The sequence below is a fragment of the Sebastes umbrosus genome, chromosome 4 (assembly GCF_015220745.1).
Source record: "Sebastes umbrosus isolate fSebUmb1 chromosome 4, fSebUmb1.pri, whole genome shotgun sequence".
In the NCBI taxonomy this organism is placed as follows: Eukaryota; Metazoa; Chordata; class Actinopteri; order Perciformes; family Sebastidae; genus Sebastes; species Sebastes umbrosus.
The window spans coordinates 124,319-145,812 of NC_051272.1; the positions used below are offsets into that span (position 1 = coordinate 124,319).

At 43.7% G+C, this 21,494-nt stretch overlaps 3 protein-coding genes and 1 long non-coding RNA gene across 12 annotated transcripts in view; 1 reads left to right on the forward strand and 3 right to left on the reverse strand.

Moving 5' to 3' along the window:
• nfat5a (nuclear factor of activated T cells 5a) overlaps nt 1–5,884 on the forward strand; it is a 37,658-nt gene extending 31,774 nt beyond the window's left edge. For both annotated transcript variants that reach the window (XM_037766501.1, XM_037766502.1), the window contains exon 12: nt 10–5,884. In XM_037766501.1, the coding sequence (XP_037622429.1) occupies nt 10–416 (407 nt within the window). In that variant the 3' untranslated portion in view covers nt 417–5,884. The remainder of the gene's footprint in view (nt 1–9) is intronic.
• Nucleotides 5,268–8,184, reverse strand: nudt7 (nudix (nucleoside diphosphate linked moiety X)-type motif 7). 6 transcript variants are annotated; one of them, XM_037766503.1, is made up of 5 exons: nt 8,154–8,183; nt 7,834–7,842; nt 6,984–7,246; nt 6,513–6,671; nt 5,268–6,428 (listed from the first exon to the last, which is right to left on the reverse strand). In XM_037766503.1, exons 3-5 carry the CDS (start codon nt 7,200–7,202, stop codon nt 6,075–6,077), a joined length of 732 nt encoding a protein of 243 aa, XP_037622431.1. In that variant the 5' UTR covers nt 7,203–7,246; nt 7,834–7,842; nt 8,154–8,183; the 3' UTR covers nt 5,268–6,074. The 6 variants fall into 6 exon arrangements, with proteins under 6 accessions (XP_037622431.1, XP_037622436.1, XP_037622432.1 ...); XM_037766508.1 differs by lacking the exon at nt 7,834–7,842 and having other exon boundaries at nt 8,154–8,184; XM_037766504.1 differs by lacking the exons at nt 7,834–7,842; nt 8,154–8,183 and adding an exon at nt 7,785–7,832.
• A 1,892-nt stretch (nt 8,185–10,076) lies between these two features.
• Nucleotides 10,077–20,391, reverse strand: hprt1l (hypoxanthine phosphoribosyltransferase 1, like). Of its 2 annotated transcripts, none has more exons than XM_037767994.1 (10): nt 20,270–20,391; nt 20,132–20,225; nt 19,232–19,338; nt 18,389–18,572; nt 17,555–17,620; nt 17,405–17,422; nt 17,024–17,106; nt 12,318–12,364; nt 11,695–11,771; nt 10,077–10,649 (listed from the first exon to the last, which is right to left on the reverse strand). In XM_037767994.1, exons 2-10 carry the CDS (start codon nt 20,147–20,149, stop codon nt 10,602–10,604), a joined length of 648 nt encoding a protein of 215 aa, XP_037623922.1. In that variant the 5' UTR covers nt 20,150–20,225; nt 20,270–20,391; the 3' UTR covers nt 10,077–10,601. The 2 variants fall into 2 exon arrangements, with proteins under 2 accessions (XP_037623922.1, XP_037623923.1); XM_037767995.1 differs by having other exon boundaries at nt 20,132–20,236; nt 20,270–20,388.
• LOC119487273 lies at nt 12,371–16,942 on the reverse strand. 2 transcript variants are annotated; one of them, XR_005206677.1, is made up of 3 exons: nt 13,972–16,942; nt 13,772–13,851; nt 12,371–13,671 (listed from the first exon to the last, which is right to left on the reverse strand). It is a non-coding gene; the product is annotated as an uncharacterized LOC119487273 (long non-coding RNA). The 2 variants fall into 2 exon arrangements; XR_005206678.1 differs by having other exon boundaries at nt 13,772–13,881.
• Nucleotides 20,392–21,494: the final 1,103 nt, after the last annotated feature.

Below are 21,494 nucleotides of genomic sequence, written 5' to 3' on the forward strand. Positions count from 1 at the left end.
TCCTCCCAGACTCGCCCCAGCTGCTCAACTCCTCTGGACCCGCCCTGCCAGCTCAGGGCCAGCCCCAGAACTCCAGTCACATGCAGCCTCTGCTGGACCAGCCCATGGCCCAGGCTGCCTCCACCATGCCGGCCGCCATGCACGGCAGCTTACAGAACACCCTTCAGGCACAGATGCAGTCCAGCTTAGAGAACGCTCTGCAGACCAGCCTGCAGAACGCCATGCAGACAAACACGCAGACCGCTCTGCAGTCCAGTTTGCAGGCCACCATAGAAACGAGCCTGCCGACTCCAATGCAGACCAATCTGCAGACGCAGATGCAGAACAGCTTACAGAACCAGCTGCAGGCATCCATATCTGCATCTTCCAACATGGATAAGATAGAGGACATACTGGAGAGCCTCCAGAAGCAGTGATGGATGGGCACCGAGCGGAGTGAGGGATATGTAGCCCAGCGTTATACATCCTTACATCCACAAACACAACGTGGTGTTTGGTGACACAAAACTTAGAATATTTTAAATATTTAAGAATTAAATGCCCCTTTTACCTAAAACCCAAATTATGAGCTCTTGTAACTCCTTGTTTTTATGGAATATTTATAAGTAATTATAGCCTTCATACATCCATCGTCCTTGAATCGAAGAATCCGCCTTTGTTATTACCCCTCTTGCAGGATCAGAGAGGCCTGTAATAACCCTTTTACCCATCACTCTCACTAATGCAGTGTTTTGTTCTTAGAGTGTTTTAATAATGTGAGCCTAAGAGATGATGATGATGATGATGATGATGATGATGAAAACCTGCCAGGTTTGGTAAAACAACTGGAAAGGGATAAAGAATGTGAGCGCCGGGGGAACAGTGATGTGATGGAGAGGAGTCTGTAAGAGCAGGCAGAGGAGATCAGACAGACGGCCGTGGAGGGAATATCAGATAGAGGCTGAATCTCATGTTGTGAGTGTGTAAACTCAACGCCCCCCCCCCCTCTGAGAGGCTGTGAGAGGAGGTTTGGTCTATTCATGTGGAGATGGGGAGATTACCTGGCATAAGAACGAGGATGGAATAATGTCACCTCTCAGTTTGAACTCTAGTCATGGAGAATGTCACACAGATCTACTCTAAGAGTAAAGATTATTAAATGAAGTACATTTGTAGAATGTTTTTCCTCCATCATATTGCTGCAGTTTGCACCTGAGCAGACTATCAGGAGGAGGAGTGTTTAAACACCACGGTGTGTATCAGTACGTAGAGGAGGGACTGTTAAACACTCACAGATGAGATTCCGGTGACTATAATGTGACTTGCCTTTGGTTGTGTCTCCTCCCAGCAGTGTTTTCATACGTTCAGACTTTGCAGAAGCTTCCTTGGTGAAGCTGAAGAAGCGTTGGACTATGTAGTGTGTTTAGTTTTGAAGAAGTAGGTAACCTTTTACCAGTTTAATGTGGATAGAAAGAAACTTTCCACTCGTGAAAACGGAGTGTTGTGTGGTTTTATAAACGTTTTATCTCAAGCACTTTATAACCTCTAGCTAATCCTTCTATCCGTCCACAGCTCTCTACTGACCCAGCTCTATTTATACGTCCGGTTCTAAAAACTAAAGAAGAAACAGAAACACACAGCAGTAGTCTTTGTAAAGGTAAATCCATCCTCATGTCTGGATACTCTGGAGGTCTACTCACTGTTGAAGTCCTCTTTGTATTCAGTCTCAGTGGTCCGGTCAGCTGTGTCTCAACAAGCAGCCCTTCTCAGTGTCCGAGCGGTCCGGAGAATCTGGACTCCTTTAGGTTGTGAAGGATTCTATTCAGCGTATTTCTATGTATACTAGTTCCTGTCACTTGAGACTGTTTGACCTTGTGTTGTGTTAGATATTTAAGTTTTGGTCTCAGTGTTGGTACCGTGTGCAGGCCGGCGCCGTGTGAAGTTGGCATCCAGTAGCCGTCCCTGGTGTTGTGAACAGGGGCTCGCTGGGAAATGAAGTCTCTGTTGCATAGAGGCAGCCATTCTGGTTCTATCTATGGTTCTATCTATGGATCTATCTATGGATCTATCTATGGTTCTATCCATGGTTCTATCTATGGTTCCATCTATGGATCTATCTATGGTTCTATCCATGGTTCTATCTATGGTTCCATCTATGGATCTATCTATGGTTCCATCTATGGATCTATCTATGGATCTATCTATGGTTCTATCTATGGTTCCATCTATGGATCTATCTATGGATCTATCTATGGTTCCATCTATGGATCTATCTATGGATCTATCTATGGTTCTATCTATGGTTCCATCTATGGATCTATCTATGGATCTATCTATGGTTCTATCTATGGATCTATCTATGGTTCCATCTATGGATCTATCTATGGTTCCATCTATGGATCTATCTATGGTTCTATCTATGGTTCCATCTATGGATCTATCTATGGATCTATCTATGGTTCCATCTATGGATCTATCTATGGTTCTATCTATGGATCTATCTATGGATCTATCTATGGTTCTATCTATGGTTCCATCTATGGATCTATCTATGGTTCCATCTATGGTTCCATCTGTGGATCTATCTATGGTTCCATCTGTGGATCTATCTATGGATCTATCTATGGTTCCATTTATGGATCTATCTATGGATCTATCTATGGATCTATCTATGGTTCCATCTATGGATCTATCTATGGATCTATCTATGGTTCCATCTATGGATCTATCTATGGTTCTATCTATGGATCTATCTATGGTTCCATCTATGGATCTATCTATGGTTCTATCTATGGTTCTATCTATGGATCTATCTATGGTTCTATCTATGGATCTATCTATGGTTCTATCTATGGTTCTATCTACGGTTCTATCTATGGTTCTATTTATGGTGCTACGTACGTGCAGGAGGCCAAATTTGTTTTCCCAGGATGGTGAAGTCCTGACCCGCCCTGCTCTGCCTCTGATTGGCTAGTACTCGTTGCCTCGGTCGGTTCAGGCACGATGAATGAGATTGGTTAGGGGGGGGGTCACATCTTCGCCATCCTAGAAAAAGAAATGTGTGGTGCAGGAGTGACGGAGGCACTTCTGATGTAATGCTAGTCCGTACCGGTAACATTGATCGGTGGTTGTGAAGCCGAGTGGAGTCCAGAGAGAGAGCTGGCTGAGGTCGTGGGGTCAGACTGGAGCCGGCATACCAAAGCTCCTGTTGTGAATCGCCGTCATCTTGTCTCCTACTTGTCCTCGCAGACGCCCTCATGATGTTTACTCATTTGTACTTCGTTAAGTTATGCAGCTCTTCCGTGGTTCGTCTTTCAGCATGTTGTTTTCTAAAAGAGATGTAAAGGTACTTTGTTTCATGGATCAGTTAACCTCTCATTAACATTTCCACCCGTTTCATACATGACTCTATTTTATGATGCATAATAACACTGCTGTACTTTCCATATCTCCACCAGGAGCCAACCTGGCATCTATCAAACAGCCAATCTCTGAGAAGGATTCTCCATGTTTAGAATAGTATTGCTCACATATGCATTTGTTTACATTTTCATAATCATACTATTTTGTCCTGCAGCTATTAGTGATCCATTTTAAAGTAACTTATCTTTTCTAGAATTTTGTATCCATGTATCAAAATGTAGAGTATTTTTGTAAACTAAAAGGTTTTCTCATAGCACAGAATATCATGCTGGTGTGTTCCTGAAATGAAGCGCAGGTTTATTGTGAAGTGTGTGACTGAAAGTAGAAGTGTAATGAAGTGGACATGGAGCTTAAGTTTGGACTTACCCAACCTGGATACCAGAAGACGTGGGCTAAGTTGTCCTTGTGCGTGTGTGTTTTTATTTTTTATGTCATGCATCTCAAATGGCACTTTGACTCATCCATTAACTGTAGATCAGGTTGGAGCGCAGTAGTGATGTTTCCAAGCATTCCGTTCCTCTTGGGGAGTTTAAGAGCACATGATGTTGTGGAACAGCCTCTCGAAGCCATACCGACACAGAACGCCAACCTGTGACTTCACCTTCATGAATGTAAATGTTACCTCATGGTGTGGACATAGAGCTCGCTCTACATCGAACATCGGACCAATTACACTTTTAGAGAACCTAGATTTAGAGGCAGAGAGGGCGGGGGGGCACCAACTGTCATTTGTATCACTGAACATCTGTCAGATTGTTTTCTTTTGGATTGTGGTGTAATTTCATGTTTTTCACGTCCACTTGTTTCATTCTTTATAAGCCCTCCAGGATGCTCAGTCTGACTCTTCACAAAGCCACCATCCACCTGAACAAACACATGTGAAACGTTCATCTAACGCTGGTGAAACATTCACTTAACGCTGGTAAAACGTTCACTTAACGCTGGTGAAACGTTCATTTAACGCTGGTGAAACGTTCATCTAACGCTGGTGAAACCTTCACTTAACGCTGGTGAAACCTTCATCTAACGCTGGTGAAACCTTCATCTAACGCTGGTGAAACCTTCACTTAACGCTGGTGAAACCTTCATCTAACGCTGGTGAAACCTTCATCTAACGCTGGTGAAACCTTCACTTAACGCTGGTGAAACCTTCATCTAACGCTGGTGAAACCTTCATCTAACGCTGGTGAAACCTTCATCTAACGCTGGTGAAACGTTCACTTAACGCTGGTGAAACCTTCATCTAACGCTGGTGAAACGTTCATCTAACACTGGTGAAACGTTCATCTAACGCTGGTGAAACCTTCACTTAACGCTGGTGAAACCTTCATCTAACGCTGGTGAAACGTTCATCTAACGCTGGTGAAACGTTCACTACGTTCACTTAACGCTGGTGAAACGTTCACTTAACGCTGGTGAAACGTTCACTACGTTCACTTAACGCTGGTGAAACGTTCATCTAACGCTAGTGAAACGTTCACTATGTTCACTTAACGCTGGTGAAACATTCATCTAACACTGGTGAAACGTTCGTTTAACGCTGGCGAAACGTTCATCTAACGCTGGTGAAATGTTCGTTTAACGCTGGTGAAATGTTCGTTTAACGCTGGTGAAACGTTCATCTGACGCTGGTGAAGACAGCACACACATCTTTACACCATATCAGTTTTGTCCTTCAGTCATGTAAATGAATATGTGTGTATATTAAATGTGAAATATACTGCAGGGGGATCTTGATGCTTTTCAACAGAACTTTGTGTGCCTTGATAACGTTCCTGTTCCTCTGCTGTGTTTACTGGCGTCCCCTTTCTGTGGCTCCGTGTCCTTTTGATTCTCCGGGACTGTTCAACATCAGGACTCTTTTCACTCATTGACTCTTTATTTGGAAACACAAGCAGAACCATGGCCGTACACACACAGTATATGTAGACATGTTGTCTTTGCAGGATATCAGAGGGAGTTCTCTCATCAGGATATCGTGCAGCTTCTCCAGTCAATGTCAACCTGTTTGTTATTTTCTGTTGAAAGTGTGTTTTCACGCCTCATGAGATTTGTCCATGTGAGGTAAAGGACGAGACGGTGGGATAGTTGTCTGGAGAGCTTTCTTGTGTTGATGTGCTTGTCAACATTACTCTTGTTGCTGTGAAACGCTGGTCTAAAGTCTAAAGGAGCTACCATGACAAATTAACTGTTAATTGCCAATAGTGTGAGCCGTGTCTTGTGTGTAATCAGTTTGCTCACTTTTCCTAGTTCGCTTTCTATTTCACATCCTCCAACGGTTCTGTTGTATCCGTTCTGTGTAGCTTGAGCTTTAGTATCTAGCCTTAAGACCCTGCAGTGGGGATAAAGGTCAACCCCAGTGTGTTATCATACATCTGAACTATTATTAACATGTACTTTGCCTTGGTCTGGACATTTGTATACTCTTCTGTTTATATCTGTAATCCTGCTGCTACATTAAATGAATTAATAAAAATAGAAACGTCTTCATTTGCTTCTTTTCTTCAACTTTAAGACGCTCTCGTTAATAAAGAGTTTTATATTAATCTTTTAAAGGAGATACTGCGTGCTGGTGAAGTCCCACATGTCCCTCTGACCCTCCCAGTTAATGCTGTAAATGCAGTTCTAACAGATCAGACTTCTAACACGACAGACATCAGGACACCAGCCGGTCACAGTTTACTGGCTCTTCTGTGTAGGATCTGTTGGAAGAACAGTAACGGATCCTCCGGGTCAAACGCAACATCAAACTGGGGTTTCTTCCGGAGAGCCAGAGCAGCCACCAGGATGGCGAACATGGCGGTGAGGCCGAATATGTGGTACCGGCTTCCCGAATCAGGGTCCACGAAATGAAACGAGTGCAGCTGCCCCGTGGTCCCGGCGGCACCGTGGATAGCATGGTGGTCCTTATCGCTGGTGAAGAAGTCCAGAGGGACCGTGAACACGTCACTGACCTCGGCCGGGTTCGGACTGGGACAGAATGACTCGTCTATGAAGCCGACCACCGGAGTCACCAACAGACCGCTCTGTTGAACGAGATGAAGACCTGTGAGACAGAGACGGACCCAAAGCAGCTGATGCCCCGAGAGGTCAGAACCATCCCATCCTACCTTACTGATGATGGGGACCAGTCTGCAGACCACCTGGACCTCACCAGCTGGGAGACCGATCTCCTCCTCCGCCTCTCTCAGGGCCGTGTCCACGTCGTCTCCGTCACTCGGGTCTCTCTTCCCACCCGGGAAACACACCTCACCAGCACTGGTCCTCAGCTGCACGCACACGCACACGCACACACGCACACGCACACACACACACACACACACACAGTCAGTCAAAGTAAACTGGATCAAACAATGTCTAATGTCTACCTCTATCTGGACCTTCATGTCTCATCACGTCTTTCTGTCATTTATTTGATGTTGGTTTTGTTTCATTTCTGTCTCCTGTTCATGTTTCTTCTGTTTGTGAATGATTTACTGTGAATGCTGTTAAACACTCAAACACAGTCCGTCAGTCAGTCACAGTCCGAGACGAGTCAGGAAACACAGGAGAGGCAGATCACTCAGTCACCTGAGTTTTACCTGAGTTGATCGCAGCGTCATCAAGGTGAACAGCTCTCCGTTCTTCACCAGCAGAGGAATCAGAACCGACGCTCTGGGTCTGGTCGGTACCGGGGATCCGGATGGTTCCGAGGAGGTTCTGGAGGCTCTGGATCCGGTCGGTACCGGCAGAGAGGAGAACTTGTCCCCGGTGTCAAACTGCTTCAGAATGTGAATGGTCTCCTCTCTGATGAACATCATAACTGCTCAGCAGCAGAATTACTACAACACTAATAACACTAACACTCTGAACCAACACACTAACACACTGAACCAACACACTAACACTCTGAACCAACACACTAACACTCTGAACCAACACACTAACACACTGAACCAACACACTAACACTCTGAACCAACACACTAACACTCTGAACCAACACACTAACACTCTGAACCAACACTAACAACACTAACACACTGAACCAACACACTAACACTCTGAACCAACACACTAACACACTCTGAACCAACACACTAACACACTGAACCAACACACTAACACACTGAACTAACACACTGAACTAACACACTGAACTAACACACTAACACACTGAACTAACACACTGAACTAACACACTAACACACTGAACTAACACACTGAACTAACACACTGAACTAACACACTGAACTAACACACTAACACTCTGAACTAACACTAACACACTGAACCAACACACTAACACACTGAACCAACACACTAACACTCTGAACCAACACACTAACACACTGAACCAACACACTAACACTCTGAACCAACACACTAACACTCTGAACCAACACACTAACACTCTGAACCAACACTAACAACACTAACACACTGAACCAACACACTAACACTCTGAACCAACACACTAACACACTCTGAACCAACACACTAACACACTGAACCAACACACTAACACACTGAACTAACACACTGAACTAACACACTGAACTAACACACTAACACACTGAACTAACACACTGAACTAACACACTAACACACTGAACTAACACACTGAACTAACACTAACACACTGAACTAACACACTGAACCAACACACTAACACACTGAACCAACACACTAACACACTGAACTAACACTAACACACTGAACTAACACACTGAACTAACACACTAACACACTGAACTAACACACTGAACTAACACACTAACACACTGAACTAACACACTGAACTAACACTAACACACTGAACTAACACACTGAACCAACACACTAACACACTGAACCAACACACTAACACACTGAACTAACACTAACACACTGAACTAACACACTGAACCAACACACTAACACACTGAACCAACACACTAACACACTGAACCAACACACTAACACACTGAACTAACACACTGAACTAACACACTGAACTAACACACTGGACTAACACACTAACACACTGAACTAACACACTGGACTAACACTCTGGACACACCGAGAGACTAAACCACAGAGACAGGAAGCTGAACCTTTGAACCTCCATCTCCATGACAACAGAGAACAGCTGATAGCTCAGCCTCACAGAGCTGTTAGCATGCTATCAGCTAGCTTCTTCTTCTTCTTCTTCTTCAGTAATGTTTGCAGACCAGCCCATCAGAGTTGTTGCTGCCCTCCTCAGGTCAGCTGGTGATCAACATCTACTGGATGAATCTCCTGCAGAGTCCTGACAGATGAAGTCATTAATGCACCTCAGTGTTTCTGTATTGAGAAGTAAAACCTGCCTTTGTGTCCTTCAGCCTGAGTTTAGTTATTCCTTGTTGTATTAAACTCAACACTCAGCTGAGAGCTGTCGCACATATTCTGTGCTTTATAAACACAAAGTCACCTGAGATCAGAAACATCCCTTTATCTGTTGTCTTCTATCTAAAACGTGTCAAACTATACTCTTATAATGTCCTGCATGATTACACAGAACTGATAAATCATTGCATTATTAGCTATTAGTCAAATACTACCTTAAATATGACGTCACAGTAAAATACTACCTTAAATATGACGTCACAGTAAAATACTACCTTCAATATGACGTCACAGTGAAATACTACCTTAAATATGACGTCACAGTGAAATACTACCTTAAATATGACGTCACAGTAAAATACTACCTTCAATATGACGTCACAGTAAAATACTACCTTAAATATGACGTCACAGTGAAATACTACCTTCAATATGACGTCACATTAAAATACTACCTTAAATATGACGTCACAGTGAAATACTACCTTCAATATGACGTCACAGTGAAATACTACCTTAAATATGACGTCACAGTAAAATACTACCTTAAATATGACGTCACATTAAAATACTACCTTAAATGACGTCACAGTGAAATACTACCTTAAATATGACGTCACAGTAAAATACTACCTTAAATATGACGTCACAGTGAAATACTACCTTCAATATGACGTCACATTAAAATACTACCTTAAATATGACGTCAGTGAAATACTACCTTAAATATGATGTCACAGTAAAATACTACCTTAAATATGACGTCACAGTGAAATACTACCTTAAATATGACGTCACAGTGAAATACTACCTTCAATATGACGTCACATTAAAATACTACCTTAAATATGACGTCAGTGAAATACTACCTTAAATATGATGTCACAGTAAAATACTACCTTAAATATGACGTCACAGTGAAATACTACCTTAAATATGATGTCACAGTAAAATACTACCTTAAATATGACGTCACAGTAAAATACTACCTTAAATATGACGTCACAGTGAAATACTACCTTGAATATGACGTCACAGTATACGACGAGCTGCCTGGTTAACCACAGTTAGCTAACAGGACACTCACATGTACGTATATATATAGAGACAGAGAGAGACCTTCCATGCATGTATAGAGATGCATGTATAGAGAGAACATCGACAGTTTACTTCTCAATAATAACACTAGTCTGTCATAAATGGAGATGTAAAGATTGTCACGTGAATACACCTGAAATTAATGCTATTTTTAGTGTTTCTTTTATATTTAAACATGAAATATGTTTAATAAGTTATAAATAAGTTGAACTGAGAGAGAAAGAGAAGGACTGAAGGTTTGAAGGAGATTTATAGATTTATATTATATTGCTGTAAACAGGTCCTCCATGAAAACATCAGATAGGAAATAAAACATTCAGTACATTCAGTCAGTCATGTTATGGCAGAATGAGCATAATGAGCATAATGAGGACAACATCTGCATTCTGAGTCCAACAGAAACCCGTTGAATCTGTTTAATGTGACTGACAGCTCACTGAACAGAAAGCAGCCGGAGACACCTCAACAAGTCTTCTTTCTATTTCCAACAGAAAACTGAAATTTATAGATAAAGTCTATACAAATAAATTAAAACTTAACAACCAAAATATTCATAATGTACAGAATTGATCCCACTTATTCTACAGGGGAGAAAGTAAATGTTCTTGGAAGTTATTTACAACCCACCAGTCACATTGTGTGGGTTTTATATAGAAAAATAAATAAGATTGAAAAACACAGCAAAGCTTCGGAGGAGCATCACAGTGGTCCTAGTCTTCATCCTAGTCTTCATCGCCTCAGCAGCTCTTCATCTGATCACACTCGGTACTTCTCCTTGGCTTCCTCGTTCAGGATACAGATGTGCTGTGAAACAGATAGAAACCAGAGGACGGTGAAGACACCTTTAATGCATTTCTATTGTCCAGGAAGCAGCTGCTGCTGAGGACACGGAGGACAGGTCCTCGTTTTAACAACCTGACGACGTCTTTACATTCTACAACCTACCACAAGTTAGACATGATGGATTCTAAAAGACCATCTTCAAAGGGGTCCCTTGACCTCTGACCTCCAGATCAGTGAATGTAAATGGGTTCTATGGGTGCCCACGAGTCTCCCCTTTATCATAAAGTGGGCATGTCTGTAATCACATGCAGTTTTGGGCAAGTCATAGTCAAGTCAGCACACTGACACACTGACAGCTGTTGTTGCCTGTTGGGCTGCAGTTTGCCATGTTATGATTGGAGCATATTGTTTGATGCTAAATGCAGTACCTGTGAGGGTTTCTGGATCAATATCTGTCATTGATTTGTGTTGGTCATTGATTTACAATAATAAATATATACATACATTTACATAAAGCAGCAGATTTGTCCACTCCCATGTTGATAAGCGGATTAAATACTGGACTAATCTCCCTTTAAGGTTCATTTTCAAAATGTGCGATTCATTTGCGATTAAATATTTTAATTGACTGACAGCCCTACTTTAAATTAGACTTCTTCTAAGAAATAAATTAATTCAATTTGAATGACTTAAGAAGTATTTAGCATTAATACACATATATATATATATATATATATATATATAACAACGCACAAAGAGGAAACGGGGGCGGGGGGGGCTACTCAAAGCTGCAGAACGTGACAGTGACTGCAGCTTTGAGGTGAAACAGGACGGTTTACTTTGTCTTTGTGTGATCGGAGGTGTTTCACGGTCTGATTTACATCATGCATGTGTTTCATTATTTAACATTGATCATTTGTATGCTGCAAAAACATTGTGTTCATCAGTATACTGTACATACAGTACATACTATTAATGCAGCATAGAAGTGGAACACAGCTATTGTTTCATTAGACGTCTGCTCTCACACTGAATCATCTGAAGGAATCAACTGCAGCAAACTCACACTGAGATCTCTGAAGTACTCGTTGTAGTCCAGAGCGTAGCCCACCAGGAAGGCATCCGGCACCTCAAAACCAATGTCTGAAATAAACACACAGACACACAGTTTACTATATATATATAAAAAACACACAACTACTTTGAAGTGCAGTAGAATTAAAAGTGTGAGTCTGATCTGAACTGAAGCGTTTCCTGTTCTCAGAGGCTCGTTGCTCTCTTACTGTCTGCGTGAGGCCGGACTACTTAAGCTGTCAGTGCTGCGTTGTGGGAAGTCAAAACGCTTACAGTAACAGCTGTCCTTCAGGGACAATCTTAAAGAGATTATCCAACTCAAACCTAAAAGCATTACATAATCAGAGGCCGTGTGAGCGGGGGGTTAGCAGGCATGCGTTAGTGCCGGGCTCGGCTACATTTGGAGTACATCTTCCTGAAATGACTGTTAATCCTGCGTGGAGAATACAGCTTCATTAAATTACACTGCAGAGACGCAGCCACACATGGGAGTGACCGGCATGAAATGAGCACTACTGTACATTACTACTTATAATACATTACTACATATAATACATTACATTACTACATACTGTATAATACATTACTACCCTGCATGGAGAAACATGCACTCACAGTCTGGTCTGTACCCGGAGCTCCTCGGGGTCCTCTTCACTAGAAGGCTGGAAGAACAAACAAAGAGAAGACAGAGTAGATGAAACCAACAACCTTTAGTCGGCGCAAAACTGATGCAACACAACAGATAATCATCGGCCACTGCCACTGAATGTCATTACTGAGAGGTCGATAGCAGTCAACTAGGCGAATATCAGCCGATACCGATGTTCGGCCGATAAATCGGTGCATTCTTAATTAAAATCTATCTTTATATACAAAAATGGTTCTTAAAGGAAACCGTTGCAGAAAAGTGTACAAAGCGACGAGCACTTTGAGCTCTTCAAATGTCATTCTTGGATGTTTTGAGCACCATAAATAAAACTCTATATATAATATATTCAATATAATATAATATTATATAGAATATATTCATTCAGCTGGTTGACAGTAACCTACGGTAAACTACAGTAAACTACAGTAACCTACAGTAAACTACAGTAAACTACAGTAAACCACAGTAAACTACAGTAAACTACAGTAACCTACAGTAAACCACAGTAAACTACAGTAACCTACAGTAAACTACAGTAAACTACAGTAAACCACAGTAAACTACAGTAACCTACAGTAAACTACAGTAAACCACAGTAAACTACAGTAAACTACGGTAAACCACAGTAAACTACAGTAACCTACAGTAAACCACAGTAACCTACGGTAACCTACGGTAAACTACGGTAAACCACAGTAAACTACAGTAAACCACAGTAACCTACGGTAAACTACGGTAAACCACAGTAAACTACAGTAAACCACAGTAAACTACAGTAACCTACAGTAAACCACAGTAAACTACAGTAACCTACGGTAAACTACGGTAAACCACAGTAAACTACAGTAAACCACAGTAAACTACAGTAACCTACAGTAAACCACAGTAAACTACAGTAACCTACGGTAAACTACGGTAAACCACAGTAAACTACAGTAAACCACAGTAAACTACAGTAACCTACAGTAAACCACAGTAAACTACAGTAACCTACGGTAAACTACGGTAAACCACAGTAAACTACAGTAACCTACAGTAAACCACAGTAAACTACAGTAACCTACAGTAAACTACAGTAAACTACAGTAACCTACGGTAAACCACAGTAAACTACAGTAAACTACAGTAACCTACAGTAAACTACAGTAAACTACAGTAACCTACGGTAAACTACAGTAAACTACAGTAACCTACAGTAACCCACAGTAACCTACAGTAAACCACAGTAAACTACGGTAAACTACGGTAAACCACAGTAAACTACAGTAAACCACAGTAAACTACAGTAAACTACAGTAACCTACAGTAACCCACAGTAAACTACGGTAAACTACGGTAAACCACAGTAAACTACAGTAAACCACAGTAAACTACAGTAACCTACAGTAACCTACAGTAAACTACAGTAACCTACAGTAACCTACAGTAAACTACAGTAAACTACAGTAAACCACAGTAAACCACAGTAAACTACAGTAACCTACAGTAACCCACAGTAAACTACAGTAACCTACAGTAACCTACAGTAAACTACAGTAAACTACAGTAAACCACAGTAAACTACAGTAAACTACAGTAACCTACAGTAACCCACAGTAAACTACAGTAAACCACAGTAACCTTCTATCTTTTCTGCAGGCATCAGAGGAAACACACATTGCTTCAGCACATGTCCTGTTTGAAGCAGCGATCAGGAACCATCAGAGAAACGGCCTCTACCTCCACAGAGCTGTTCAATTAGTGCAGCAGATTAACTCTTAAGCTGCTCTCTCCCTCCGTCACAACATCTCTAATGCAGTCCTACAGGACAGACTCCCTCCCTCCGTCACTACATCTCTAATGCAGTCCTACAGGACAGACTCCCTCCCTCCATCACTACATCTCTAATGCAGTCCTACAGGACAGACTCACTCCCTCCATCACTACATCTCTAATGCAGTCCTACAGGACAGACTCCCTCCGTCACAACATCTCTAATGCAGTCCTACAGGACAGACTCCCTCCATCACTACATCTCTAATGCAGTCCTACAGGACAGACTCCCTCCCTCCGTCACAACATCTCTAATGCAGTCCTACAGGACAGACTCCCTCCCTCCATCACAACATCTCTAATGCAGTCCTACAGGACAGACTCCCTCCGTCACAACATCTCTAATGCAGTCCTACAGGACAGACTCCCTCCGTCACAACATCTCTAATGCAGTCCTACAGGACAGACTCCCTCCCTCCATCACTACATCTCTAATGCAGTCCTACAGGACAGACTCCCTCCCTCCATCACAACATCTCTAATGCAGTCCTACAGGACAGACTCCCTCCGTCACAACATCTCTAATGCAGTCCTACAGGACAGACTCCCTCCGTCACAACATCTCTAATGCAGTCCTACAGGACAGACTCCCTCCGTCACTACATCTCTAATGCAGTCCTACAGGACAGACTCCCTCCGTCACAACATCTCTAATGCAGTCCTACAGGACAGACTCCCTCCGTCACTACATCTCTAATGCAGTCCTACAGGACAGACTCCCTCCGTCACAACATCTCTAATGCAGTCCTACTGGACAGACTCCCTCCGTCACAACATCTCTAATGCAGTCCTACAGGACAGACTCCCTCCGTCACAACATCTCTAATGCAGTCCTACAGGACAGACTCCCTCCCTCCGTCACTACATCTCTAATGCAGTCCTACAGGACAGACTCACTCCCTCCATCACTACATCTCTAATGCAGTCCTACAGGACAGACTCACTCCCTCCATCACTACATCTCTAATGCAGTCCTACAGGACAGACTCCCTCCATCACAACATCTCTAATGCAGTCCTACAGGACAGACTCCCTCCCTCCGTCACAACATCTCTAATGCAGTCCTACAGGACAGACTCCCTCCGTCACAACATCTCTAATGCAGTCCTACAGGACAGACTCCCTCCGTCACAACATCTCTAATGCAGTCCTACAGGACAGACTCCCTCTGTCACAACATCTCTAATGCAGTCCTACAGGACAGACTCCCTCCGTCACAACATCTCTAATGCAGTCCTACAGGACAGACTCACTCCCTCCATCACTACATCTCTAATGCAGTCCTACAGGACAGACTCCCTCCATCACAACATCTCTAATGCAGTCCTACAGGACAGACTCCCTCCGTCACTACATCTCTAATGCAGTCCTACAGGACAGACTCCCTCCATCACTACATCTCTAATGCAGTCCTACAGGACAGACTCCCTCCGTCACAACATCTCTAATGCAGTCCTACAGGACAGACTCCCTCCGTCACAACATCTCTAATGCAGTCCTACAGGACAGACTCCCTCCCTCCGTCACAACATCTCTAATGCAGTCCTACTGGACAGACTCCCTCCGTCACAACATCTCTAATGCAGTCCTACAGGACAGACTCCCTCCCTCCATCACAACATCTCTAATGCAGTCCTACAGGACAGACTCCCTCCGTCACAACATCTCTAATGCAGTCCTACAGGACAGACTCCCTCCATCACAACATCTCTAATGCAGTCCTACAGGACAGACTCCCTCCCTCCATCACAACATCTCTAATGCAGTCCTACAGGACAGACTCCCTCCCTCCGTCACAACATCTCTAATGCAGTCCTACAGGACAGACTCCCTCCCTCCATCACTACATCTCTAATGCAGTCCTACTGGACAGACTCCCTCCCTCCGTCACAACATCTCTAATGCAGTCCTACAGGACAGACTCCCTCCGTCACTACATCTCTAATGCAGTCCTACAGGACAGACTCCCTCCCTCCATCACAACATCTCTAATGCAGTCCTACAGGACAGACTCCCTCCCTCCATCACTACATCTCTAATGCAGTCCTACTGGACAGACTCCCTCCCTCCGTCACAACATCTCTAATGCAGTCCTACAGGACAGACTCCCTCCATCACTACATCTCTAATGCAGTCCTACAGGACAGACTCCCTCCGTCACAACATCTCTAATGCAGTCCTACAGGACAGACTCCCTCCCTCCGTCACTACATCTCTAATGCAGTCCTACAGGACAGACTCCCTCCCTCCATCACTACATCTCTAATGCAGTCCTACTGGACAGACTCCCTCCCTCCGTCACAACATCTCTAATGCAGTCCTACAGGACAGACTCCCTCCGTCACTACATCTCTAATGCAGTCCTACAGGACAGACTCCCTCCCTCCATCACTACATCTCTAATGCAGTCCTACTGGACAGACTCCCTCCCTCCGTCACAACATCTCTAATGCAGTCCTACAGGACAGACTCCCTCCGTCACAACATCTCTAATGCAGTCCTACAGGACAGACTCCCTCCGTCACTACATCTCTAATGCAGTCCTACAGGACAGACTCCATTAGATAACAGCTGGAGTTATACTGCCTGCACTCTCTCTGCAGACAGACGGACGGACGGACGGTAGCAGCCAGCTCCAGTGGAGGTCTCTGGTTCAGGTCTGTGGTTCGGGTCTCTGGTTCGGGTGTCTGGTTCAGGTCTGTGGTTCAGGTCTGTGGTTCAGGTCTCTGGTTCGGGTGTCTGGTTCAAGTCTATGGTTCGGGTGTCTGGTTCAGGTCTGTGGTTCTGTGGTTCAGGTCTGTGGTTCTGTGGTTCAGGTCTGTGGTTCTGTGGTTCAGGTCTGTGGTTCAGGTCTCCCTACCTCACCACTTTAACCATCTTGGGGTTGCATTCACTCAGCAGGGAGAGGAGCGTCTGCATCGTCCTTCCTGTCTCCACAATGTCCTTGTTACGTTGCAGGACACAGAAGAGACACATTAAAGTGGAGACATGAACAAAGCATCACTTCAATATGTCCTCTAAACGACTCATGCACAACTCTGTCATGTTTCTGGTGTGTCTGTCTTTTGTCTCTGCTCTACTTTACTGTCAATACGGATGCCGTCCTCTATTCTTGCTGCAAAACAAATCTACCTACGGGTCCAAATAAAGTCACCTGAACCTGATCCCAATATAAATATACATTTACTGATTTTATCCATATCGCCCAAACAGAATTCATAATGCAGAAGAAAGGTCTCACCTCTACGATCAACACGTTCTGCAGAAAGAAAAGAGAAGAGAAGAGGAGAGAAGAGAAGAGAGGACAGTTGATGAGGTATAGAGCCGTATGCTGTCAGACTGACAGACTGTAGTTGAAGTGTTTGAAACTGACAGACTCCAGCGGACGAACCTTTCCTGAGAGATTGGACAGCTCGTCTCCTCCGATGACTCGGACATTGTTTGTTGATTTGTCATTCTGGGGGACACAAAGAGGAGACGACATCATCCACCTCAGATTCACCTCAGATCCACCTCAGATTACCCTCAGATCAACCTCAGATTCACGTCAGATTAACCTCAGATTAACCTCAGATCAACTTCAGATCAACCTCAGATTAACCTCAGATTAACCTCAGATCAACCTCAGATTCACGTCAGATCCACCTCAGATTAACCTCAGATCAACCTCAGATTCACGTCAGATCCACCTCAGATTAACCTCAGATCAACCTCAGATTCACGTCAGATTAACCTCAGATTAACCTCAGATCAACTTCAGATCAACCTCAGATTAACCTCAGATTAACCTCAGATTATGAATGAATGAATGAATGAATGAATGAAAGACTTTATTTCGAACATATAATAAATAAAAACAGATACAAAATAATAACAAACAAAACAAGCGTTATAGTGTCCGAAAAGGAGTAGGTGGAAGAAAAACTTATATTACCCTACCCCTTTCTCACTTCTCCTCTATTAACTCATATATCATAGAATGATAATATAATATAAAAACTATCCCAGATTTATTTACATCCCAAGTTTATTTACAACCCACAAAAAGTATATAACCAACCTTTAACACAACTCTTCCTCAACCATATACCTCCCAAAAATATCTATATATATAAATATATAACACACACACACGCACACGCACACACACACACACACACACACACACACACACACACACACACAGAGTGGTTCCTGTAAATGAGATGAGAGGCAGCTTGCTTACGCAGTAGCTCTTCACTCTGATGAAGTCCACCGTGAGGGGCACTGATTTATCGTTGTTCTGGTTCAGAGCTTTAATGTAGTCCAGCAGGTCTGCGAAGAACTTGTAGCCTCCTTTGAGCACGCACAGAGCCACGATGTGGTGTCCCCCCATGTCTCGGATTATGTCACGGGCCAGACGCTCTGTCCTGGGGGGGGGTTGAAATGCAAAGGGAAAAATCGTGTGGAAATAAATAAATAAATATATACATGTAAAAAATTAATATAAAATAAGTAAAAAAATAAGTTCAAAAGGGACAGAATAAATTAGAAAAACAATAAAAAATAAATGACAGGGAAATTAAACAGAATAGTAAATAAATAAGGGAATTAATACCAAGATAAATAAATAAAGAAGAAAATTAAATCAGAAATATCAATTTATGTCACATTTGATCAATGAATGGCTACATTTATTTTGAATATTCTTTTTGCTACATTTAATGACATATTTATTTATTTATTTTGCCAGGTTTCGTCCTCCATAATCATTTACAGAGTGACATTGCACTTAAACAGAATTGCTTACAGAGCATTTCACAGCAGCACTGACTGCTCTGGACCTTTAAGACTCCTCACATTCACATTCAAATCTACATTCACATGCACATGCACATGCAAATGCACATTCACATGCACATGCACATTCACATGCACATGCACATGCCCGGCAGGATGTCATGTGGCTGCAGGGATTTGTCAAATAAATGCAGTTTATAGCTCTCTGCTGTGAGAGCAGCGAGCAGAGACAGTGAGTGTGTGTCAGAGACAGAGGGACACATGGAGACAGACAGAGAGACAGCCTCACCTGTCCATGATGAGTCCATGAGGGATGATCACTCTGTCCAGGTCGTTCTCATAATGTCTGGGGACGCAGAACAGATCCAGCTCCAGACCTTTCTCATCATCAGCGATCTGCAACCAGAACCAGAACAATTAGATGTGTTCATCTCTGCAGCACCGACCGACGGACCGACGGACCGACTGACCGGCGGACCGGCGGACCGACCGACGGACCGACGGACCGACTGACCGACGGACCGACTGACCGACGGACCGGCGGACCGGTGGACCGACGGACCGACTGACCGACGGACCGACTGACCGGCGGACCGGCGGACCGGCGGACCGACTGACCGACTGACCGACGGACCGACTGACCGACGGACCGACGGACCGACTGACCGGCGGACCGGCGGACCGACTGACCGACTGACCGGCTGACCGACGGACCGACTGACCGGCGGACCGGCGGACCGACTGACCGACGGACCGACGGACCGGCGGACCGACGGACCGACTGACCGGCGGACCGGCGGACCGACTGACCGACGGACCGGCGGACCGGCGGACCGACTGACCGACTGACCGGCTGACCGACGGACCGGCTGACCGACGGACCGACGGACCGGCGGACCGACTGACCGACTGACCGACTGACCGGCGGACCGGCGGACCGACTGACCGACTGACCGGCTGACCGATGCCGTGCGCCAGAGACGCCAGAGTCGCGTGTTGACGCACTTTGCCTCGCCACCTGTTTATCTCTCCAGCACGCGCACCACGGACATTAGACATTAAAGGGTTAACGGATATCACACGCTGAAGCTCGTGACACCTGCCCTCCATCATGACAGGCTTACAACGCGCACAACCACAACCACGCACGCGCACACACAGTTCGCAACGACATGCCCCCCCAGCTCACCTGCAGGTATGACGTCATGTCAGCGGCCGTCCGGTTCACGCGCAGCAGAAGATCTGAGAAGACATCAAGACTCTCCGGTTGTCCTCCGGTTGTCCTCCGGTTGTCCTCCGGTTGTCCTCCGGTGCTCCTCCGGTGCTCCTCCGGTGCTCCGGTAGAGAGACAGAGAGAGGAGGTCTGGAGGTCTCAGTAGAGCTGTTCTGTTCTTCACCGAGCAGCTGATCTGAGTCAGTGAGTCAGTGTTCATCAGCAGCGCATGCGGCTCCTCTACGTCACAACCTGTTCACCCCCCCCCCCCCCCCCCCCTAATCTGCTTTAACACACAGCTCACACCTAGTACTACCTCTATATACTACTAGTACTACCTCTATATACTACTAGTACTACCTCTATATACTACTAGTACTACCTCTATATACTACTAGTACTACCTCTATATACTACTAGTACTACCTCTATATACTACTAGTACTACCTCTACTGATCACACCTAGTACTACCTCTATATACTACTAGTACTACCTCTATATACTACTAGTACTACCTCTATATACTACTAGTACTACCTCTATATACTACTAGTACTACCTCTATATACTACTAGTACTACCTCTATATACTACTAGTACTACCTCTATATACTACTAGTACTACCTCTATATACTACTAGTACTACCTCTATATACTACTAGTACTACCTCTATATACTACTAGTACTACCTCTATATACTACTAGTACTACCTCTATATACTACTAGTACTACCTCTATATACTACTAGTACTACCTCTATATACTACTAGTACTACCTCTATATACTACTAGTACTACCTCTATATACTACTAGTACTACATCTATATACTACTAGTACTACCTCTATATACTACTAGTACTACCTCTATATACTACTAGTACTACCTCTATATACTACTAGTACTACCTCTATATACTACTAGTACTACCTCTATATACTACTAGTACTACATCTATATACTACTAGTACTACCTCTATATACTACTAGTACTACATCTATATACTACTAGTACTACCTCTATATACTACTAGTACTACCTCTATATACTACTAGTACTACCTCTATATACTACTAGTACTACCTCTATATACTACTAGTACTACCTCTATATACTACTAGTACTACCTCTATATACTACTAGTACTACCTCTACTGATCACACCTAGTACTACCTCTATATACTACTAGTACTACCTCTATATACTACTAGTACTACCTCTATATACTACTAGTACTACCTCTATATACTACTAGTACTACATCTACTGATCACACCTAGTACTACATCTATATACTACTAGTACTACCTCTATATACTACTAGTACTACCT

Excerpts from the sequence above, each read along its gene's own strand:
- nudt7 (XM_037766508.1), bottom strand. The coding sequence starts at position 7,202 with ATGATGTTCATCAGAGAGGAGACCATTCACATTCTGAAGCAGTTTGAC. Across the intron at positions 6,672-6,983 it reads TGACGCTGCGATCAACTCAG|CTGAGGACCAGTGCTGGTGA; the intron begins GTAAAACTCAGG and ends GTGTGCGTGCAG. Across the intron at positions 6,429-6,512 it reads TGGTCCCCATCATCAGTAAG|AGCGGTCTGTTGGTGACTCC; the intron begins GTAGGATGGGAT and ends CTCGTTCAACAG.
- hprt1l (XM_037767994.1), bottom strand. Across the intron at positions 18,573-19,231 it reads CATGGACTCATCATGGACAG|GACAGAGCGTCTGGCCCGTG; the intron begins GTGAGGCTGTCT and ends ACCCCCCCCCAG. Across the intron at positions 11,772-12,317 it reads CTCCGGGTACAGACCAGACT|ACATTGGTTTTGAGGTGCCG; the intron begins GTGAGTGCATGT and ends TGTTTATTTCAG.